The sequence below is a fragment of the Ammospiza caudacuta genome, chromosome 3, assembly GCF_027887145.1.
Source record: "Ammospiza caudacuta isolate bAmmCau1 chromosome 3, bAmmCau1.pri, whole genome shotgun sequence".
In the NCBI taxonomy this organism is placed as follows: Eukaryota; Metazoa; Chordata; class Aves; order Passeriformes; family Passerellidae; genus Ammospiza; species Ammospiza caudacuta.
In genome coordinates this window covers 45,539,222-45,564,294 of record NC_080595.1, presented here as the reverse complement: position 1 = coordinate 45,564,294, position 25,073 = coordinate 45,539,222, and the positions used below count along the sequence as shown (strand labels likewise).

Sequence of the window (25,073 nt, the reverse complement as noted above, 5' to 3'; positions counted from 1 at the left end):
TAAAAATTACACCCATCTGGCTCAATGAAGTTTTTGTCTGTAATTAAATCAGAATCACAACAGGTGTTTTCTGCACACACAAGAGTCAGTGGAAGCAGTTTGTTCTCTGGTCTTCTTAAACTGTAGGTGCAATATAAATGAATACACCTAAGATAGTTTAGCAAAGAAGAGGAAGTGTGGTATAGTCACCCAAAACTCATTCCCAGAGTCTCCAGCCTCCAGAGAGCTTGTGCTGAAGCCTATTTCACCACATCTTCACTAATGCAGTTCACAAAGGCCATCAGGCTCGAGCTAATTCAGGCAAAAATACACATTCTGCAATCACTTATTCTGCATGCAACACTGGGTCAAGTCAGAGCTGGGAAACCAGGGTAGGACTGCTGTGGGGAGCAGAGGTGAATTTGTTTTAGTCTATGTGCTGGAGCTGCAGGATCCTGCAAACCTTGTTGGGAATGCCACGGCCAACCAGGCTGGCAGTTCTTGCAGCTCTGCCAACACCAGCCCTTCTGCAGAACAGAGACAGCTGCTCCTCCTGGTTCAGAACATGCAGAAGAGACTTTCAGGGATCATATGTTTAAGGGAAGCATGGAACACAGGGCTTTAGGAGGTTTTGTCCTCTATAAAGGACAATTCTAATGCTTAGAGAGGGAACAAGGGATGTGACTATGAATGAATGTCACAGCAAATAGCAGTGACAGCTGCTCTGTCTGCTCACAGAACAGAGAATCTGGGGCATTTCAGAGCAGGTTTCCAGTTCTATTCAGAGGCCAGTGAAAGAAATTCTTTGTATGTCCCCTGAAAAAAAAAGGTCTATTCAGGGTTTTGATTTTGAAAAAGATCAAAGTGCTATCTTATTTTCTGAAGTTTTCTCAGTTCTTGGTATCTTCACATAGGTCTTAGAATTATGTTCACTGACATCCCTTTATATTACAAGGCACACTATTGTCTCCTGTGGTACAGTGAAGGTGCTACACCACAGGCTCTCAATAAAGAGAGAGAATTATTGTCTTTAACAATAATACATGTGTGGGATAGGATGAGGAAAAGTGAATGATAGTTAAGATTTTACAAAATTTTTTTGTAGGATGACAGGATCCTATGGATTAAAGAATAGTTCAGGCTGAAAAACAACTCAGGAGGTCTCTAGTCCCACCCCCTGACAGAGACAGGTGAGCTCTGAGGCCAGACAGTGCCATTCAGGGCTTTATCTTGTCTGGGCTTGTAAACTTCCAAGGACAGAGACTGCACAACCTGTCTGGGCATCCTGCTTCACTGCCCTCAGGAAAAATCCTGCATCTAGTCTGATCATCTTTTTTTCAGCCTAAATCTGTTATTTTTTGTCCTTCCACAATGCAGCACTGTAAAGAGCCAGCTCCATTCTCATGATTGGGTAGCATAAGGCTGCTGCTGTTGCATCCCCCCAAAGCCTCTTCTCAACCTGAACAAGAACAGTTCCCTCCCCACAGCAGAGTATGCTTGTATGCAGAGTATTCTTGCACTGGAGGCATGTTGTCTAAAACTGTAGGAGGCAATAATCACCTCCCTTGATCTACAGGCTAGACTCCTGTTAACACAGCTTGGGACAGTGCTGACCACCTTGGCTGCCAGCACACGCTGCTGACTCAGGTTCAGCATGCTGGTTACCAACACCCCAAGTCTTCTCCACCAAGAATTTTGAAAGGAACTAATAGAGTTTTAGTGGGTGACTTTCCAGATTTTCCAGAATTGTCTTAAGCTGCCTTAAAACTTTCATGTTCCCAGAAAGTTTATGACTTCCAAGCATGAACTTATTTAAATATTTCCCTATTTCTCTGTTCATAGTCACAAAACCCCCAAACAAAATAAAGCAGTTATATCAAAACAGGACAACCCCTGCGGCAGGGAGGAATGACAAGGAGGACTCCATCTTATCAGAAGGATAACTAATTACTTTATTATACTATATTATTCTACACTATATTACATTATATTACATTATATCTAAACTGAATCTGCCAAGCACTCCACTGCACTCCAACTGCAGAGAATCTCGTGACTGTCAGCTGACAGTCCCGACACACACACTCTTGGCCCTGACAGGCCAAGTGAACAAAACACCATCACTTTGGGTAAGCAATCTCCATATTGCATTCTACTTTTGCACAAACACAGCATAGAAAATAAGATAAGAATTGCTTTTCCTTTCTCAGAGGTTCAGAGAATGTGAAAACCAGAAATATTCTTAGGAAGAATTGTGCCTTGCTTTTCTCTGTGAAGAGAAATGTGGCGACACAGTTAAGATCAATACCAATTTTTTTTTTTTGTTTTGGCTCTCAATGGGATCTTTCTACCACTGGTTCTGCTCTAGCCCAGAAATGGAATCTTCTTGTACAAAAAAAGTAAATTTATCAGTTTAAGAATGGGTCTTGAACTATCATGAGCACCTGAGCATAGATACTTTTCAACAGGCTCTCGTGACATTTTCTGGTCATCGTGTCGCTCTGTTCAGGTTTAGCTGAAGTCATACACCAAAAAGGAGTCACACACCAAAAAACCCCAACACTGACTTCATTGCTGAAGGAGACTCTGTGGTAGATGAGGAGAGATCTCTCTGTCCAGTCCAGGCTTCTTTGCTTGCCTCTCCCCAGATGTCCTGCTAATGCAGCAGGATCCCAGCAGGTGCTGGCAGTACACAATCTGCTCTGCAGCAGAGTCAATAAACACCATCTCCTCCAAGGCTCTTACTGACTTCACCACAGCTTGACATCTCAAGCATCTCACCTCTCCCAATGTCTCACAGTCCTTCCAGCTCAACATTCCCTGGCAAAACCTCTTTGCTAGCCCCTAGCAGCTCATGGCAAATGCAGAAAATCCCACTGCCTTATTAAACAGAAACATTTTTCTCCCCGTGTTCTTCTTTATGTAGGAGTGCCATGCTACATTGCAAAGTCAATAAACCTGCTCTCTCGGTGTCCACCCCCTACCCACCTCATAGCTGCACCCCTAGGAAGGTGATAGTGTGTACCAGAGCTGAAATTCAATTTTGGAGGCAGCTGTCAGAGATTATAAAGTCTCATGAAGCTATATAACAAATCATGAACCAAAATGAAATCTCAGTGTTGCATTAGCATATTTGATCAGATAGTAAGTCAAAATTACATGTTTTTAAAAGACATTACTGAATTTGTTACCTGCTAGAAACCATTAATTTGAATGATCTGTGCAGTGTAAAGCCTATGAATAATTCAACTCTGTGAACAGTCTGAATTATCTGCAAGTAATAAACATTCAGCTGGTTTAGTAGCCATGTATCTTTTTCACCAGGGTTACTGACCAAATGGATCATGCCAGATCATCTTTATCCTTCTCTAGCTGAGCATAGAGGATGAACTCAGTCAAGCTGTCTTTACATTTAAACCTTAACATTTCATCTCAGGTACAAAGAGTATGTGTATTATCTTCTGCATTTTGCATCATTGGTTTGGTAGTCTTAAAAATGTAATGCTTATAATCAGTTGAGAAAAGCCATCTAACAAAGATAGGTCTCTGCTCAGAGGAAAAACTCCAGTGCACTACAAATATGCTTTACTCCATTCCCATTTGGCTGTTCACAGCACTTGGAAAACCATGGCTCTTTTATGAGGTATGCAGATATTCCACTGTAGCCAGTGAGCTTCCAGCTTGCCTGAATTAATGTAGGAGCTAAATTCTGCACGGAGCTCAACAGATGCAGCCCTCAGTGCCAGCACAGTCTGTAGTGCTAAACTACAGCACTGGTGCAGCTCACTGATGTTCTCATTTTAAATGAGAATTACCATATTGTCTCAATTCCCAGACTCTCCCCCTGCTTTGGGCCATGTTTCATTAATGTAATGGTTGGCGTGGGTTTAATTTTCTGCAATGGCAAAAGTGCCCAGCTTGGACAGCAGTGGTGTGTCAGCAAATGGCCTCGTTGCTGTGATGCATGATGGCAGCCTCCAGCCTCATTGCTGGGAAGGATCTCTTCCATGCAGCACATCACTCTGAAAGGCTGTGCTGGCTGAAGAACGAGACCAGAGTGATATGAAATCACTTAGAACTGACTGGCAAGAGTGCAGGATCCTGTTATTGCAGGGGAGTCACAAGTCCTCAGCTTCAGGAAAGTGGCTTTTCCATGCTCAGAGTGAGGGGACATTTGACAGAAAGGATAACTTGGGATTGCTCTTTGCAGTGGCAAGAGACTTGCTTGGGTGAGCTGTATCAATGGACATTCCACTGAGAAGTTTGTTTTTGCTAATGGAGAGTTTTATTATGCTTTCAAAACTAAAATCTGTCCTATCAAGGTATGTTGATGCTAGCAAAAATCCCCCAAAACAGAAAAAAGCAAACTTTTCTAGAGCTTTTGCAAAGGCATAAAATCCTCTAGAGAAAAGACATCTTTAACAGACATTAAACCAAAAAAGACTTCTAAGGCACATCTCATTCATCCCATCCTTCATCTCTGACAACAGGAACAGAGAAATTACGAGCAGATAGGAAATTCCTTGAAAAGCCTCCCAAGTCACATAACAGATTTTACCTCACATTTCTAAGTCAAAGAACAAAAGCAAGCACTTTAAATAACCTCATTAAAATTGTTTTTACATCCTCATTTTGAAGATTTAAAAAGGTAGATTTAAAAAGCAACTTAGGAAGTCTTCTGCATAGTACCTTCTCATGAATGAGAAGTTTTCTTAGACACGAACAACTTATCTATACAAGGAATTGGAATGTCAGTGAAGACTTTTGGAATTTGTTTTTTAATTCAGTGGCATGAGGCCCCTAGGTCTGTTGCCATTAAAACCCAATGAGTCACCCAATACACACCTTGCTTCTCAAATTCTTCAAAGAGATTCAGGCTGGTAATGCTTGGGCCTGTGAAGATGATGTAGTTCTTCCCAGAGGCGTTCTGACAAAGGCTTTTGGCCACCATGCTGTGAAGCTGTGGTTTGTTCTTCAAAGCATCCAACCCATCAGCACCACTCCCTTCTTTGAGATGGACATAAATCTTAAATGAGAAATGGTAAGAAAAGTAAGAAGGTTATAAGGAATCTAGAGGGATTAGATGCAATTCCCAACACACGTGCACATCTCAACTTGAGGCAAGCTGAGAAGGCAGCAGACACGTGTTATAAAGGCTAATTAAAGTTCCTCTCAAGGGCCTGTTTTTTTTAACCAATTCAGGTTAGCTGGCACAGCTACTGATAAATATGGCATACTTCACCTCACTTCTGAGGCTCCTGTCACTGTTGTGCAGTTTGAAGATTGTTTGCTTGGCAGGGAAAGACTCCAGTCATAACTGGATTACATTTTATACTGAATCTGCATAGGCTTCAGTGCTGCCAGCAAAAGGAGAGCACGGGAACTTCAGTTTCAAGAAAAGCCAGTGTAAGATGACCAGAAGGAAATGGCCCATTACCTTCACTGCATCAATATTCACTGCATCATTTGCAGTAACCATCAGGTTGTGACACAAGTGTATGTGCACCTCCATAAATGAGCAAAATGCACACCCAACCAGCCAGAACACCCTCATCAAACTCCCCAGGCACAGTGCTAACACTCAGATCCTTTACATGGATCCTGATTTGGAAGCAACCCACCAAAACAGTTTGAACCATGCAGAGGGAAAAAGTGTGTAACCCTTTGTTTGTACACAAGCCTTCTATTTGATTTCATGGACAGTATTTTGGAAGCACAACTTTCACCTTTTATAAAGTTCAACACTTAATAAAGCCCACTAGACATCCAACCTTCATTTTGCTCTAAGAGCTAGCAGAAATAACCTGCTGGAAAGAGAAATAAGAGGAAGCAAACACTGTACTCTGTTACTCAAATACTACTGTAGTATCATGGAATTTGCAAATATTTAAATGAATAAACAAATGCAAATTCAGAAAAACTTGCCCAGGCCTGCCTTCATGACTTTGGCTCTGAAATACTCAAATCTTTTATGAATTACAGAAAATTTTACCTGTCAAAGAAAAAACTGAAACTTGTTCAGTATTCAGGGACAGGGAAAAGTAATTTTGCCTTGGTTTTTGGAGTGATATATCCACAACAACTTCGTTAAATTTGTTTGAGAATTCAACCATGCAAAACATGCATCATTACTTTTCTGTATAGATTATTTCTCTTACCAACAGACACTGTTAAAAATGAAAATTCATAGCAATCCTCAGAGAACAAAAATGCTCATGTTTGCACTAGTGCTTCCAGTAATTTGTAACTCAATGATCTTAGAGAAAAACAAAATTCAATTAAACAGCATCTCTCCTTTTAGATTGTGCATCTCCCAGCACTAGTATTCTGCATAATATTCCCTAGCAATTCATGCACCATAGAATAGAACTCAACAGAATGTGTTACATATGAAATTTCTGGGAAATTAGACATAAGTTGTATTTTGAAGGAACTGACATGCTGAAAACAAAGTTGGTGCAAGGACAAATGCACGCTAATTCCAAAAGCTAGAGTGTATATTAACAGGAGGTCTTAAATACACCATTTATGGTAAAAAATATATATAAAATAAAAACCCCTTTTATTGATAGAAACAGCTCTCTGATGAGAACAAAGATAGCAATTTTTGCAGACTCCCTAATTCTGCTCCACTAATTTTGGATGGCTGTCAAATTAGTGCTTTCTCCAGTTCTAAGACTGAGGACTAGCTAATTATGATAAGTCATTTAGGTTATTAATCAGGGCTCCACAGAGCCAGTGGAATGCATTCAAAGAACAGATTGTTCCAAATTTACAGCAAAGGTATTTAGTGATTATTGGCAACAAAACTAAGATTAGGTTACTAGTATGTCAGCACAGAGACCACACATCAAACACTCAAAATCTACAGACAGGGCAGTGGAGACAGAAGATGCAGACAGATTAGTTTTGACCTTGCATTAGCAGATAAGCTGAAAATAAAGCAGGAAATCTCTCTAAGTCTATAAAAGTGTCTTACACCTTACCTTCCCATATCCAGTAAATCTTAGAGTCTCTCATGCTCCATGTTCCTTGTAGAGTGCTGCCTCTCCAAGGGACAGTCCTCTGGCACTGCTGCTGTGCCAGCTGGTCCCTTGCTGTGGGCTGGTTTGTGTCTGCAAGCAGCTCCTTCAGAGCCTGCCCACCATGCAACTGGCCACTGAGGTACCCCTACTTTCATATGAAGATGCTACATACTTCACAGGTTTTGTTAGCACAATTCCCTGTGCATCCGGCTGTGAATCTCAACCCCTTGCTCTGTTCACCTTCCCAGTGCACATTATTCCAATGTCCATACCCACTGCTGAACCTTTCTTCCTCCTCCAATGTTAAATATATTTTCCCCTTGGGCAGTTCCTTACCTATCCAAAACCAGCCTTTTTTCTTGGCACAGTATTTTTGGAGAAGCATCATTCAAAGCTTTATCATGCTCAGCTTTATTGGGATGATGGGTGAGAGCAGCAGTGTTGGAAAGCATAAAGGCTGCTGTGAAACACTGGCTGTGTACAGATAACTGGCAAAGGGATTGCTTCAAATATCTTTGCAATGCCTAGGATCCCATATGGCCTTCATTTTCCCTCATCCAACTTATTTCATTCTACCTCAATCCATTAGGATCCTACCAACTGAAGCCCACAGCACTTCTGCCTTTCTGTAATGCAGTAAAAGTGTTATTTAGTAGTCAGGAATCTGCAGAAAAAGCACCAATTGCCAGAAATTGGCTGTTAGACCTTCATAGGCACAGTCAGAAACTGCTCCCCCAAAATGCTTGTTAGACCATTCACTACACCTTCTGGTTTGTCCTGGAACATTAGAATTTTGTGTTCTTTCCATGTGCACCAACAGCAAGATATCATCAGAAGTACAGGCTCAACAAGTGTTGCTGGATAACAGGTGGGAGCTGCTGGCAGCAAACATCCTCTGCTTCTGTGCAGGACAGCCCAAGCAGCACTTCTGGAATACCTGCAGAGATCTCTTTCACTGTCTGTCTTTTCTAATGGCTCCTGATACATTTGATCTACAGCAGCAATTGGGAAAGACTGTATGGAAGTGACATCATCTGTCTTAGGAGGTGACTATGGGCTGAAGATATTTAACATGCAGCACTTTTTCTATTCATTCCTCAATTATTTGTTGAATATTTGTTGAATACCTGTTGTTGATCAGAACAGTGACGCACTCAATTGTGCCGTCTCTCTATCTGTGGCTGCCCTACTGCACCAGATACTTTCCAGTATGTTTTCATTACCTTCTTCTGGAAAATCCATAAGGTCTCACAGAAACTGAGTAAAAAACTGAACACTTAGGAGCAAAAGCTACATCTTGACTGCATATTTAAGAGAATATGCCCTAGAAACTGAAATATTGGTGATTTTGCTCATATTTAAAGCTCAGATGGCGTATTGAAAGCACTTGAGAATAGCACATCCCAAATACTCCACCTTCATACGTAATTGAAGCACCCCAGGGTACAATTCTCAAATGAAATAGATGACATTTGGAAGGAAAAAAAGGGCAGAGATAGTAATAAACAGAAAGAAGATTTTGAAAGATACATTGTGCAATAACATTTCACAAAGGGCAGATCCTAAACAACCACAAAACAGAAGCCATGTTTTTAGATAACAGTTATAAAAGCAAGATAAAAAAGTAAAGTTGTCATGACTTTTCGATCCTTGATAGCTATTGAAAAAATAACTTTATTTTTTCTACAGGCTTCACAGCCCACCCACAACTGTGCATTCCTAGCACTACTTTCTAGATCCCACCTCAGTCAGTCTTCCCCTCATCCTAAACCTCACCTTCAACTGTTGCCATTGCCAACACTGCTGGGAGATTCTCCTCTCCAGTTCCATCCCAAATCTGCTGCAGTTCATACCCTCTGCTTCTTTAATGATATCTTCCCAGACAGCTCTTGTCTAGCAGATATTGGCACCAGTGGTGGTGCTCTTACTGAGCCCAGATTTTTTCATTTGTTCTAGCCTCTCTTCATTTTCTTCCTGCTACTCTAAAGGCTATTTTCTAAAGCGTATGCAAGAACATACCGTTTTCCCAACCTGTTCCCAGCTACTTCCTGGTGTTCCTAACAAAGCTCTTTACTTGATCCCTTTCTTTTCCCCCTCTGCATTCTATTTAGAATGATTTCAATCTGCATTAACACTCATGGATGCAGCTAATATCTTTGTGCTGTGGAGTGACAAGCATCTGTTCTGCTTGCACATATTCTTCAAAGTTTCTAAAAAGATCTTTGTGAGACTGGCAAAAAGATGCTGGTACAGTTGACAATGCAAGTTCAATGTGGCTTAGAGTTCTTTGCTTTCCTTTCCTTGATTTCTTTGTCACTGAGGGCACAACAACATCTTACCTGCATGGCAGATTGACAACCCATGGGTCAACAATTCATGGATCAACAAATGCAGATTCTTCTCTGTACCCTCTCCCAGGCAGCCACATCTAGATCAGGGAGATTCATTTCCTCTAACAGCTCCATGTAAATAATTTCCAATTCTTTCAAATACCTAAGAACTGTCTGGCTTTACTCCCAATTACTGCAATCATCCTTCTTTACTTTGGCCTTGCTGCAATGTATCTTGACATCCAGACAGCACTTCAGCCCTCAGATGACTTGCCTAACCCTTTGCTTTAGCCATGCCAGCCTTCTACCACTTCCCTCTTCTCTGCAGCATCAAAAGGAAATGGGGCTGGAAAATGGAGACAAGCCTTTATGGTCTAGGCTTCCCCACTGACCTCCTATACCGTGTCAGTGTAGTGATTCCTGCTCACACTTGCCCTGTGAAGCCAAGCATCCAACAACCAATGTCACACAAGCCCACATTTGCCTCTTTCCATGCTGCCCTTCTCCTGTCTGGCTGGAAATCATCACCATCTCAGCAGGGCTCTTTACTTTTGCTCTTCAAAGCCTTTCCTAGAAAGGATGCAATCCCAAAAGGCAATTGCTAATCAATACATCGGTCCTCTTTTTTCTTAATGCTACTTTTCTAGGCTTCCTCTGTGTAACTGGCAGCCCAGCTCAAGTCCATGACTGAGGCTTCACTCTGGTGCCACACAATTGCACAACATTGGCTCAGTTTTTTCCATGAAAATTACAGCTGAGCTGTGAGAAGGTGTGTAAGTGGGAAGATGTAGAAGTGATGCAAGGCAGGAGCAGTATGAACTATCAGAAGGGCTGTAACTGTTGAGGGGATAACACACAGCAGCTCAAGGAGGAAAATACATTAAAAGGGTGTCAAATCTTAAGGCAAAACCGAGTGACAAATCACTGACACAAGGACCCAGCCATTTCCAAGGAGGAACCACAAGGCTGATGACTGCCTGGCCCATGCAGGCTCACCAGGAGTAGGGTTTATACTGGCACCCAGCAGTGAGTTAGTCCCAGAGCTCTGCCATGTGCACTAGCCAAGAAACACTGCTGCACTCAGCCTGCTTCCAGAGTTCTCTGGGCATCCAAAATGTGTCTGAACTAAAGAGATTTGCTGTAGAAAGCTTAAGGCTCTTGCACTTAGATCCTGAATTTCTCAGAGCAGAGAGTTTTTTTTAGTTCTGCTTATTGCACCCAGCACAAAGGGATGGGATCCATGAGGAGCATTCCTACAGCAAACCTATTAAGTTCACAAAACAGGGGGCTCTGGTGCTTTAAGTCTCCTTCCCAAGCAAAGTTGCCCTGAGAATATCTGCAGAAAGGACACAATCATGCAGGTAGTTTTATTGTCATAAACTCCAAGCAGTTCAGATAGGAACTAAAAATAACTTTCATTCACACTTGAAAAGAGACACTAAGACTGTATGTAAGACAGATATTTGCATTAGATCACATTTAGGTTTGGTTTCCTATTAATTTAGAAACATGGTAAGATTGTAACGCCCATAAAATGAATAGGACTGGCCCATCACACATGTGCAAAAATACCTTTCCAGTTAACACTGGTGAGCAAGAGGATAATTGACTTTTAACTGAGATCTGGGATTCTCAGATGCTGACATTACAGAACCACATGCATTAAAAGCCAGAGCTGGGTGGGAGCCAGAGGAAGAAAGTAGGTAGGATTTTCCAGTCACCAGTGGCTGACAAAGGAAGGTGATCAGATTTCCTGGGATCCCCTCACCGACAAAGCCTGACCTTGAGAACCTCCTCAAAGCAGCTGCTACATCTGTGTGTTCCAGATGCAACTGTTCTAGCAATAGAGGAATTATCAGGGCCCTGTTTAAAGAAATGCAAGGGCTCAGACTAATCTCTAAACAGAACTTAAATAGGCTGAAATACCAACATTTCTGAGCAGCTTATTAAACAAGTGCACAGATGGTCAACTCTCCTGCAACTCTGACCTTGAAAACAAAACTGACTCTAGGTTTATTTACCCCATTGACTGAATGCACTTATGTGATGTGTTGTGAAATTATAAATTCTTTGGGGCACAATCTCGGTTTCTCTAAATTCTGGAAGTTCTTACTCTGTAAAATCAATGGGGTTATGAAGTATTCAAGCTGGCTGTAGCTACTCTGTCTGACATGAACTACAGCATATACTATAGAAGCATGGTGTTTACATTGTTTGGGTTTTTTTTTTTTGCCGCCACTGAGAGCTCTGCCATTGATCTGTGGAGCAACCTCAGACATCTCCCTTCACTGAGACTGCTGCTCTTTGCAGAAAGAGCCCTTTCTCACCCTCTCAGGTAGTGATCCAGGTTTTTTTTACCCTGATTCAGGTTTCACTCTTTAAACATGGCTGTCATGCAAATCACTGTTTCTTCAGGACCATAGAAAGACTCAAGATGCAGAGACACAGTACTTTCCCTTACTCTGTTCTGACTCATCACTTCATGGGAAGCAGTGGAAGGTGGAAACTCAAAGTCAGTCCCAGCACAAGGACCTAAAGGGCTTCATAAATCTGAGTAACATATTTCACAGAGATATTTGTGAAAATGAAGTGCACTATTGCAAGAATTTTCTGCCAGGGAATATAAGCAAGTGCAGAGTCCAGATATTCAGGGGCAGGGAGGAGGTGTGGGAAGGGAGAAGTCTCCAGTATAGCCTCAGAAAATAAAATTAATCTCAGTGCATAGGAAAGGATATGCACATCCATAAACTAATTTTTTCCTCAGCATGATACCAGCTTTTAAAGCAAATAATAATGTTGATGAGTTAATTCCATTATTGCCTATCAGAGTGATTAATATTGCCTGACTGTCCCTTTGCAGTGCTCTCTACCATCTAAGTACAGTCTTTCATCTTGCTAATTGATGGCTCTTTGGGTCAGGGACTGTCTGAGGGTTACATTTGGGCTATGGATGGATCTGTGCTTCAGGATGAGGCACTATGGGAATACCTTGTTCTGCCAGCTCTCCATGTGCTGGGGTTCACCAGCATCCTGTGCTTACTTCTCCTGCAAAATGATCAGAAAACCTTCTTGTGCAGGAGGAGCTATGCAAGGACTAGGCATCACTTAGTAATAGTTACTCATAATCATGCTCATTCCTTTAGAGCCACACAAGAATGCAAACAGAGAGCATGATATGTCTCACCAGGAGAAAATAACTAGCCCTGGTAAGGAATTTGAGAATTTTCTTCATCATTTTTTGATGAGCGATATTGCTATATCTAAAATGAGAAATAGTCCTACCAATCATATTTATGAACCATTTTTATAATCAAGTGTTCCAGATTTTCCGAGAAAAAGAAAGAAATAAGAACTCACAAAAAAACCTGACACAGCTGGAGTTTTGATTTAAATAGCATGACTTACTATTTAAATATACTCTAAGCAAATACTGTAAGAAAGACTTTTAAGCTACTTCAATAATTTAAACTGCAATCAAGACATTAAAATATTGGTTTTAAAAGTGTCTCCGTGGTAAGTAGGGAAATAGAGGTGCTAAGCAGTATGTAGGGAGATAGACTGAAAAGAAACAAGAAAAGCAAAGAGAAGATGGAGCAGAGAGGCACACCTGAAGTCCTGCAAGCTGTGTTTGTTGTTCCCCCTGAATCAAAGAAATGAGAAGGCCCAAGCCCTCTCCCACAGCAGCTGCTGCCACCTTGATGTCCAGTGTCAAGGGCAGATGAAAAAGGCAATGGTATCAGGGCAGTTTTGCCACCTACTTTGCCAAAGTCAGCTCTCCTGGAGCCCTTCTGAGCGCTCTGAGAGGTTTTGCTTGTGTCCCCAACTGCAGCAGACATATATTTCTATTGTTTGAATAATGTGTCCTTCCTGCATGTTCCCACTTGGCCAGGTGACCGTGAAGAGATGCTCAGCCAACAAAGCTATTCACTGCAACAAGATGCTCTGCTTGAGATTTTTTGAAGCAGAGATATAATCTGAAATTGTGCATCCATTTTAAAACAATTAACTGTCAGAGTGCAGTCAAGTTATCTGGAGTACAGAAGACAGAAAATTAGTGTAATATTCAAGCATTATTTATATTATGAATATATAAGCCTATGCACCTTCTTATGTCCACAAGCAGCACTTGAGCTTTATGCCATTTCTGTTCCATGAATGGCTTATTGGGCTAGATTTTTAACCAAACACCATTTCCTTAAAAAAGCAAATGATGAGCCATCAAAAAGAAGTGTTTACTCATATCCAAAAAACTGATTCAAAGTTTTGTTCACAAGAACAAGCACGAACAGGAATTTGAGGAGACAAGCAGCTGAAACTCCTAATATTAACAACTGACCTGTGAGCTGTCAACCAGATTTCACACAGTAACTCAGCATGTGGCACATCCATTTTTCATTAGGAAAAACCAACTAATCTTTTTCACCATAGGAAAAGCAGAACACTGGGAAAACTAAGATGTCTCCTCAGATGCATCTTTTTTTTAACACCAGGCTTAATTCAGGACTGGGGGACATTGTTTTTGGCCAGGAGCATCAAAGACCTCTTGAGGTTCCTTTTGTCCCTGAAAACCTGTCACATATAGGTCTCTCCTCTCTTCTGTGTGGGCCTACCTTTTACAGAGACATATTATTCAAATTTTTGAAACTGAATTATCCTGATTTATGATGTGTTGATAGTCTTATTTTATCTTGAATAAAAGGACCTCAATGTCATCATGTGGAAGCAGCGAGGGAGGGAATTCACCCAGACAGTATTAAAGAATATGTATATTTTGAAGGTTTTTCCAAGATTTGGCAGGTGATAGACAGGTCAGTCTTCAACTTTTAGAAAACAAGTCCTTTCTTCATGGTGGTAGCTTCACAAGAGATGGAAGGAAAGGTGTGTACATGAAGGGAAAAGCATTGGATTTATTTCCGGTTTAGATCAATTTTCTCCCTTTGTTTAACACAGGAAAAAAAATCAAAACCTCTGTTTTAATACTCTAAATACACCAAATAACCACCAAAAATGCTTTGGATTCTGCAAAACTGTTTGTAAGTGTGACACATAAATGAACACAGCATTTCAATCACATAATAATTGAAGTTGCCCATCCTCCCCAGATCAGGTTTTTCCATTTTAGCATGAAGGTACAGTCTTTTTCACTGGTCCCTAAGGTCCCTTTCACCCAGTCATTTCAGCATGCTGATAATGACAGCCAAGTCAAGGAATGAAAATAGAAGGCAGCTGGTAAGATAATCCTGGACGTCATCCGGATGCAAGTGAAGCACGAGCATCTAATTCATTAAGGGAGTGGGAGGATTAGGGTGGTGCTGAGCATCTATTCTGTTTAATTTGACATTCCATTAATTTAGCCTCTCAGTGGACAGGACAGGAGGTGCAACATAATTATGGCTCAGAATCTGAAACCTCTGGCATGTCTGAAGACTCATTAGTTTTGTGGCAGTTGGCTGGGGGGAGTGTGGCAAGAGATGAGCAGACTTTGTGCTCGCTGTGCCCACTTCAGTAATAAACTGCATGTAGGACTGGTGAAGCTCTCCTTGGAGATCAAAGACACTGCCTCTATATAGCAAATTACTTTCCAAGAGCTTTGAGAGCAGAAACTTCCAAGGATGCTTCACAAGGTGAGTCTATTTTGTATCAGACAAAATAGATGCTTTAAAACCTAGATGGAAGAGGTAGGATCCTAAATTTCTTCTCAGAGCTAACAGCATTGCTGAAAACACAAACCTGTGTTCCCAGTGAGCTTCTTTTCCTGCACAGCTACTCAAATAGTCATAATGATTCACCAGCCAAATCCTGCTCTGAACCAATGTTCAACTGCAGCAAATCCACTGGCCCTGTTCTGACATGTATTCAGCCTTAGCAAGCAGAGTGCACATCCCACCTCTGTACCACCACTCCGGAACATGTGGGATGCAATGTTTTCACAGGAGCTCTTGGGAGAAAGAAATATTGGTAAACATCTGCCCCCTCACCTCTAAGCATCAAAATAAATGACCAGATTTTTCAAGGGCTCTCAAAATACATCAGCTGTTGGGGAATCTAAGAATTTGAGAAGATGTTCCCAATCCCTTACAACAATACAAACAAACCCTTTAACATGTCTCTCACTCCAGCTGACATCTCACCTTGAAGTCACATCAGATTTTATTGCTTTGATGGAGAGGTAGATGTGTGAAAAGATGTGTAATAGGGGCCCCCACTAATATGTTTCTCACAGAAAAATTGACATCTTGGTACCATATTGATTTAGTCTATTGGACACCGCTGGCTATCACAGGTGCAGTGTTATAGAGAAAAAATCTGACTCATTCAAAATTACATAAGTCACAGTACCTAGACATTTAAATAAACTTAGGATATACAGACAGACCTTTTAACTGCATTTCAATGTAATTAGCTGAAGGCTGGCAGCCAGATGGACAGCATCAGAGACAGAAACTCTCAGTTAAATCATACAGCAAACAAAGCATCAGGAACCTGTCATCATTGTCCTTCATGTCTCGTATTCGCAGGAGTCAGAGGCCTCCTGCATTCAGACTGCAGCCCCCAGCCAGGTAACCAAGGGAAGTGACTGTTACCTTTGGTCCTGCAATACATTCAAGGCCCTGCTGGAACTGAATGAAGACATTTGAAGAGGTAAAACCCACCTGGCAGATGAAACCAGTGGATGAGCACTGCCGAACCCAAAGACTGAATTTCCTCTTTTTCCTCTTGCGCAGCTCCCTCTCTGTACAGGTCGCAATGAAAACAGGATCCTCATCTATCAGGGGCTCGTGTAGTACCTGCAAGTGGCAAGAAAAGCGGCAGGGAAAGAAATGGAAGAATGCATGATTGCTAAAAAAAAGGTGCTTTAATTGCTTTCAAGGAAATACAACCCTTGCACTGTGCTTGTGTGCATCACCCCAAACAGAGAATGAAACCCATTTTTGTTTGATGCTACCATCCAACAAAAACCACAGCCTGGCCAAGCACACCCCATTATGGATAGCTGTTCTACACATAATTTGCAAACATTGCAAAGCACAGCTCTCACTTCTTACTATCTGCTACAATTCAACATCCCTCCAAAATGATACAGGGGATGGGGCAGGGAGAGTGGATTTTTAGCAGCATCCTTCTCCATACTTCATAAGTTTCATATTGTTTGGCAGAATATTTTCCACCCAACCATCCCCTACAATTTGTCGTAAAGTACATTCCTTGGTTATAGCAAAGGAAAAGACATAATAAAGAGAGAGAGAAATTAAGGGAGGAAAAGATGCTTTCTGCTGCCACTTGAGGAGGTGGTGAAGAGACAGAAAATATTTTTCCTAGCAGCAGCAGCTTTAGGGAAGTCTCTCTTGCCTCAGGAGCTGAAAAAATTGTCAAAAGAAGGCAGGGATAAACCACCAGAGGCAGGAATAGAAAAGCTAAGACAGACTGAAGCAAGTAATGAAGACCTGTGAAAACGAAGCACTTTCTGCATTCTGCATTCAGATTATGTAAGTGGCTCCCTGTTTCTCAGAACTGTTTTGTTACACTTTTGTCCATTAATTTAGCAGCAAAACTGAAGTGCGCTACTGCTAGGTATCACACTGTGGAACTCACCTATAGCAAAGTACCAGTAGCTCCCCCGAGCTCGTGGGCAGCTGTGCATAACATAAACACACCTGAGTGCACCATGTGCAAGCGTTTAGCAAGCCACTTGTGAAAGTACAAAGCCTTGCAAACTGTTGAAAGGTCTCAGCTGATGAATGCTGGCCAAATTCAGCCATGTACATCTAAATCAGAGCAAGTCACTGCAGGCTCCCCTCCTTGTACGTGTGGGGAAAGCAGTCCCAGCAGGCCATAATTCATACCCTTGTAAAGACATGCAAAATAGTCAGAGGGTTATAATTTAAAGGAGTCTGTTCTTTTCCAGTGACCATCCCTCCAGGAGACAGGCTCAGACACAGGCATGCAGAGGCTTCCACCCTCAAACAAAGCCTTTCCACACCTGTATGTGTGCTGCTTTAGTGCACATCCATGCAGTCCATGGCAGAAATGAGAACAAAGCCACACTAAACCTGGGAGTGACACTTGTAGGAGAGATGTGGTGGGTGAGCAGTTAAGCACCAGAGATGAGCAGCTGCTTGCCTCCTGAACACAAGATGTTTGCTGAACATGATTCTGTCAGCCCAAAATAGGCACCCGTGCCCTCCCCACGCAGTGATGGCTGCACACTGTCATTTATACGCACTCCACTTCGCAACGACTCATGAAACATTCACAGGACCATCTGAAAGCACTCTTGCAAAATGTTCAAATTATACACCAAAATGCAGATGTGAGCAAGGAGAGCTGCACACAAAGCTATTTGTTCTTCCAGCTGCAGCTGCCCTGTTTCCCCACTGAAGCCAAATCTTCCTCTCTCAAGGTCCACACAGAACACAACCCTCCCTATCTAAAGGCCACCTGGGGCATTTCCCACTTCTGCCTCAGAGGATTCTGAACAGCGTTTTGCAAACATTAAACTTGCTTTTGCCTTTCTGCTTCTCAAGTGCAGAGGAAAGGAGCACATCCTTGGGATAGGGTCAGATACATGGTTAAGAATTTCTCAGCTTCTGGAAAGGCTCTCTTACCTGCTAGATCCCATTGAGTGGTGTGGTGTCACAATTATAATCTCCCCTGCTGTAGGATGGAGAGCAGCAGAAAGAAAAGGCTGTATAAGCATCACCTTAGGACATCTTCTACCCTCTGTCATTAGCTTTTTTCCTCTGCACCACAGCATCAACTCTCCTTGCAGCAGCTCGACTGCATCCTGTTTACCCTTCACACTCTTTCTGCCTTCTATGACACAGTAAGGCCTGTCAGCCTTACATCTAGAAAGCAAATCTGAATATTTAAAACCTCTCTTCATCTTCCTTTTCTTCCTGCCCATGCTCAGTCCTGCCTTCCCTCCTTCGTTCCTCTGTACTGAATTTAAGTAATTTCTCTGTGATTTCCAACTCAAATTTTGTGAAGATAGAATAAAAATGTGAACAGACTCGGGAAAGATGTGCTGTTGCTGCAAAGACAAAATGTGGACAGGCAAGAAAATGAACTGAAAACCCTGGAGCTTCCTTCAGAGAGTGGGGGACACCCACTCCACATGCAACCACTGCTTCAACAGCTGTAAAGAACTTTGGAAGCAAGGCACTGTATAAGCTGTTCCTGCCCCTGGCACTGACATGGTGTTTTTAGGACAAAAGTTGGCCCTGTTGCTACTGGCCCATCCTATAAGTTTGTTCACCCTCCTGTATTCTCAGTCTCCCTGCTTTTCCTGTAATCTCAAGTCCATCTATTTGGCAAATCCCCATGCAAAGTTATATTTGCTCCCTCTCTATTCCCCATTCTTGCTGTTGCAGCAATACACACTTTTACAGGAGTGAGCTTACTGCCCCCATGGCATATTCTTTCCTGCTTCTCATCTTCCTTGATAAAAATCTACTTTCAGGCTTAATCACTCCTACATGTATTCCTGGCTGCCTCTTCACCATCTTTTTCTCACTCCCCAAGTGCTTCCCTCTTCCTATTTTGACTTCCTATGATGAAAGATAGTTGGTGGATTTTCTTCATAGAAATCATCCCCATTTTCTTCTCTCAAATTCCCAGTTCTGTTCAGATCTCAGAAGCTCTTAATCTAGTTGCTTTGCTCTTCCTTTCCTTTCCTTTCCTTTCCTTTCCTTTCCTTTCCTTTCCTTTCCTTTCCTTTCCTTTCCTTTCCTTTCCTTTCCTTTCCTTTCCTTTCCTTTCCTTTCCCCTTTCCCCTTTCCCCTTTCCCCTTTCCCCTAGTAATCCTTATCCCTGATAGATCTACCTGCCAAACCTTCACTCTTTGTTTTCCCCCCACTCTGTATTTGTACTCCAAGTGTTGCAAAGGCAAGATTCCAAGATGGGACTCCATCAATTGCTCTGTCTCACAATATCTTTCACTCACAGAACAAAACAGCCACTGTCAGGAGTGCCTTTCTTTCTTCTCCATTTTAGACCATTTCCAGTGCTCTTTCCACACCAAAATTCCACCCATTCTCTCTCACAGAGTCCAAACAGGCTTGTAGACAAAGCCTAGAATCACTAAGTCTGTTGCACTTGGAACTCCTGGACTCCATATACTTAGATAATGAACCAACATATCCGGGAAACATCTCACCCTGAGCTCCATGGCCATCCACAACACAGGCTGTCTCTTCAGCCTGTCTCCTGGAGAAACTGACTCAGCTTGCCTTGTCTCTGGCTTTTGGTGGGTACCACCCAGCTGCAGAGGCCCCTTGGTAACCGTGTCTGGATGCACAGTCAGTCATTCCTTCTGCAAGGATAGCTTGTGCTTCTGCCTCTCTGCTCCAAAGCTCCTCCTGTCTAATCTAAATTCTCTTGCTGGTGTCTGACATCTCTGCTTGCATATCTAGCTGCCAGTTCTGATTCCATTATGCTGCATTTGAGAGCATCTCCCTTCCCTTAAGAACCCCTCAGTATTTCCTTTTTTGGTCATTGCAGATGTCCCTCTCCTCCTGCTGCAGATATCACTGGCTAGTGAATCTGAATGTCAGTCTTTACCTCCTACTTGCAAAATCTCCTCAGCCAGGCAATGCCTGCATTTTCCATGCTTTCTGAGTAAGAGTTCTAAAATGGCATTCATTTTAGAGTAACAACCCACCCAACCAGACAAGTTTACATCCAAACCCCTCAATCATCCTGCAACAGTTTTACTTTAATTCAACATAACGCAATCTTCTTCTACAGACTGCTGCTGGAAAGCCATTTTCCTAGTCACTCACACTGACCACACCACTTTTCTCTATTTCTCTATCACAGTTCTTCTCCAGTATATCAGACAGATTCTTTCTATTCTCATTTTTGAAGTCCTGCTTGGCCTTTCCACATTTTACAGCTCCTCTCTGCCATCATTCAAAGGTTAACTCTGACTTCCAGTGAAGCCATGATTCCATGCTCCTCTGCCCGTTTTTTCAGTCATCAATCAGTCCTCTTAAGAAACAAAAAGTCGGTTCTTACAGCACTCCATTACCATTAGGTAACTTAAAAATAGCAATGAAGTTTCATCGTTTTCTGCTGCCAAACTCTCCCTAAAATCTGGCATCACAAAAGGATCAACTGGCCAAGAGCTACAGGACATCAGAAATTTACCTTGCAACTCAATATTCCTATTGTTCCTCTGTCTGTCTTTCTCTTGCTCATACTTGTCTTATATTTGGCCAGCATACTCTGTATATTTATGTATTTGTGTCACTCTCACAGAAGCTCTAAGACAGAATGATTCACATTTGGGACCAGCACCCTCAACTCCTAAAGAATCATTTTGAGAACAAGAAATCTGAAATATAGAGGTACAGCACAAGCAAGGTCTTATAATTTGGAAATACCCAACATCAAATGAACATATAAGCATGAGGACAAAAAAGCAGGTTGCCCCTAAGTGTTTTCAAAGAGGCTGTCATCTAAAGCTGTGAGCTGCTTTGGAAGAGCTATGTTGAAACTGCTTAGCTGTACCCTATGATACCATCAAGAGTGAAACACAAAGAAGCTGCCCAGTAATTGGCCAAAGTTGAGCACCATGCCCTTAGAGCAAGAGGTTGGACTTACATCTCTCTTTTTGCCAGGGATTCACTCCTGCTGGTGACTGTTCCCAGCTGATATTTCACTGGGCAGATGCAAAACTGTTTGGTTCCAAAACATCAAAGAGAAGGTACTTTAGAGGGAGAGGGAAGCAGAGAGAGCCTGGAGTTATGCTCCTGACCTCTCCTGCACCAGTCAGGGACAGCCAGAGACAGCAATCCTGTCTAGCCACATCCTGCTGATGAGCATATAAACACTCAGCAGGCACAGAAGGATATTTGAGCAGTGATGTTATTTTCCGTGAACTCCTCTGGTTTCTGGAATTCAGTGTATATCCTTGGCAGGTGAGTATCCTTGAATTTGTTGCTCTATACCTCCCAAGTGCAGGCAGGGCATCCTCCCTGCCTTCAGGCTTGCAGACAGTAGCACAGCTACAAAGCTAAGTAGCAAAGAAATAACGCTGCTCAAAAGAGCAGACCCAAATCACCACCTCTTGTTGCTTAGGTAGAGGTAGTGTTTATTTATACAGATGATGCTGAGGAGGGATAAGATGCAGAGAATATTCCTGTCATTTGTTTTACCAGTCTAGGTCAGAACACCATTTTTTAAACTTCAGAAACTACAGCTAGCACTGCTGATGCACAATTAAAATGTTCTGGACTTTCAATTCCTTCATAAGCTGGAGAGTAATTATTTCCTTTTGTTTGCTCAGTATATTTAGCAAAATAATTATAATTCACTAGATTGTCTTCTTTGTTTTGGTATGCTGGCATAGTTCTTTCTCCCTGTTTCCTTTCATAGCAACTGTGGTGTTATTTTTTACAAGCACATTTGGGTGGGGGAAGGGGTCACAGACAAGAAAAAAAACCCCTAAGTATTTTCTGACAGAAGTTCCACTTGAAGAATCTTTTCTAGCTCTCAAAAAAGAAAATATCAAATCTACAGAAGAAATAAGTGTGAAGGCAGATGTTGTACTGCCTGATGGATGCAGATTGTTCCTGCTCTGTCCATAGGAGTGAGTTAATAATGGCATCTTCCTAATCTGTGCTCTGTGAGTCCACACTGCCAGAGGAAACAAATCAGTAACAAGCCTACCCATAAGCCCACACAGCCCTGCTGCATTCAACAGGAGCTGTGATTTAGCTGTTTGATGCCACTTACAAGAAGGTAGCATAAAGCTTGTGGGTCAGCAGCAAGCCACCCAGGTACCACAAGTCTCATGTTTAAGATACAATGTACCTTAAGCAACAAATCCATTCTGACCTTGGGATTTCAGGTATCACTGATCACAGAAACCTGGGTCCCCCTTTCCAATTGGCTTTCAGAGGCAGAAATTCCAAAAGCCCATCTAAGTGGTTCTTTCCTCTCATCTTTCCATTTGTTTCTGTGCAACTGTCTTATTATTTTTAATTATTTCTGGTATTTCTCACTGGGCATTCTGGGTTTGATGTTTACTGCAGTCTGCATTCAAGACAATTTGCAGGGAGAGGTCTTTCCTGCTGCTGTGAGCAGATGGGGTCCTCATCTCTTGAGACAAGTAGTGTGCTGCCCTGACTGATGGCACCCAGGAGGATGTCACGCACAAGGCTCCCTTCAGAAGGAGGCCTGGAACATCCCCCAGAAGCCTACTGGAGGTACACTAGGGTATTTTTAACAACAGATTCAAAACCTTATTCTTTCTCACAGGGTTATTTTTGAAGCTGTATTTTAGTGCTTTTTGTTCCACTCAATATCACTGAAACATGCTGCATAGAAATCGCTGACGTAAACACTGACAAAGGAGCACAGAAGTGGAGGAGAAAAGAAGAAAATTGGGCTGTCTCTACTTCTTCCCCCTTATTTTTTTTTACGTAGCATCTCCTTACCAAGCTCAGGATAATAAAACATTTTGCTTGTGAAGATTTAGATGTTTTGCCACTGCAAACAGGGTGCTGTGATTTTATCAATTCAGTTCTCAAGCCTTACTTGGGATGGGGAATGGGAGAGAGGATATACATGCAAATAAAATCTTATCCCTTAATGGATTTGCACTCACAGTGTGTGCCACAGCACACCATTCTAAGCATTTGCATTAGGCACAGTGATCAATTTCTAAAGCCTTTATCTTCTGCCCATTGAAGTTAGCAGCCAGAAGGATTAGATTTCATATCTTTAAGGGAGCTCAGTCCCAACAATTCCATGTTTCTCATTGCCTGTTTTGTCTTAATGGAAACATACCTTGCATAGCTCAGTGAGAACACTCTTCCCTCCTCCCTTCTCTACCTTAACAGCTTTTTAGGCAGCTGTGCTCTCATGGGTTATATAGGTATGATTTTTATTGTCTATAAAATAAACTGTAATCACTCGCCATTTATTTTAGGCACACTTCAATGGATGTGTAGCATTTATGCCTTCATTAATTTTGTGCAGTGGGCAAAAATGGGATGCTTCAGAAGGAAAAGAGGCAAAGTAAGAGGACTATGGATACAACACCCTTTCCAAATGCTTAAGTGAAATGTTTATGTTCTGGAAACAGAGAATTGATTGAAAAGTTATATCAAGCAGTAACATATTTCATGCTTATTCCATTTACTTTCCGGATTTCTGAACACAACCAGTAGCAACAGCTTCAAAAGCAGATAATTTGTATTGAATGAAGTTTAAATAGATTATGATGAATATGAAAAGATTTTCACCTGTCTCCCTTTCCAGTCATGAGGAAGCAGCAGTGTTACTGGACCATACAGCAAGCACCTACTGCTAAGGTCAGGGACAGCCACCTTAGCAAACTCAACTCCTCCATCCCTCCAGCCCAGCCCCACCAGCTCTGCCCCTTCTACCCTTGCACAACTTGCAACCTCCCATCCTCAGGTTAGCAAAATCCAATGCCAGCCTCACTGAGCAGTGTCCAGGCTTGTTTAGGTCACTAAAGCAAACAGCTGCAGCTCAGAGAGCACCATTCCCACTGAAACCTGTTTGGTGCCTGCACTGACAGACACTGATGGGCCCTCACACAGGACAGTGCTGCTTTCTCTCTTGCTTCAAGGAGGCACTGCAGCACAGCTTCACACTGGGAAGCCCCAGCTTTCCCCAGGCAGCTGTGCTGTGCACTTTCTGTCCCAGTGAGACAACCAGGTCAGATGTGCCCTGCTTAACTCTTACCTGGGCTTGTGAAGGTCTGAAAGCAGAGTCAAAGCCATTCTGCAGAGAGTCCAGAAAAGGCTGGATTTTGTAGAGGCTATGCGTTGTCTGGCTCGAGCGGAAGGCCACAATGTGGAAGTACTTCAGAATCTTCTCAAACCTTGATTGTGTCATGATAAGTGCAATGCTCTTGTTGCTGTAGAAGCCGCTGCTCCAGATGCTGAGAACAGACTCACAGTGGTGGATGCTGGTTGATATCATGTAGCCTAAGAAGGCCTTCATTTCTGTCAAGGTGACATCAATCCAGGCATCGTCACTACCAAACCTCTCCTGGTATTTCTTTGCGTACATGTTGGTTTGGACCACCATATTCTTTAGTACATTGTCAGGGACAAAGAGCTGAAAAAAGTCCATGGCACTGGCAGTCAAGGGCATTTTTCGTGTTGGACCTAGGATAAAAGAAGGAAAGATAGGCACACTCCTGATCACCACAAGGCACATCCAACACCAGAAATTAAAAGCATGAGTATTTTTCTCATGCAAATGATGGTATGTACCCATTGCCTAACAGACTTCACCAGGAAACTCCCCCTCCCCCCTATATCCTTCCTCCTGTATGATACTATACACTCTGAAAAGTTTCTCCTCTGCTCTGCGCGGTCATTACTTTGTAGCATGCAGGCTTGTGAGACAAGCAGGCATTTTATTTCTCCACTTACACATTACCTGCTACTTTTATCCTCAGCAGCTGTTTTGGACTCTTTCTGGATAGTTTTTCATTGGTCCATATGCATGTCAAAGCAATGCCTTCCTCCAAACAGCCCAGAAGGACAATGTGAGTCCTCCAGAGGCAGCACTGCCCTCATCCCAGATGACATGATTCCTAGGCTCTATAACCTGAGGTGCACCTTTCCTCCTGCACCTCCAATTCCTGCCTAGTTCACTGTCATAATTCTGTGACTTTCATATCTGCCCCTGCTCCACATAGAGTCACATACAGGTCTATGTGGTTTAGAATTTTGTGCCTCTACCACCACATTGG

General features: G+C 42.3%; 1 protein-coding gene across 2 annotated transcripts in view; it reads right to left on the bottom strand.

The window, feature by feature from the left end:
* Positions 1 to 25,073, bottom strand: part of PGBD5 (piggyBac transposable element derived 5) — a 67,487-nt gene that overhangs the window by 17,483 nt on the left and 24,931 nt on the right. The window contains exons 2-4 of one of the 2 annotated variants that reach the window (XM_058801784.1): positions 24,053 to 24,480; positions 15,988 to 16,122; positions 4,825 to 5,005 (exon numbers count right to left, since the gene is read on the bottom strand). In XM_058801784.1, the coding sequence (XP_058657767.1) occupies positions 4,825 to 5,005; positions 15,988 to 16,122; positions 24,053 to 24,480 (744 nt within the window). Of the gene's footprint in view, positions 1 to 4,822; positions 5,006 to 15,987; positions 16,123 to 24,052; positions 24,481 to 25,073 lie in introns of both variants that reach the window. The other variant, XM_058801785.1, reaches the window with a different exon arrangement.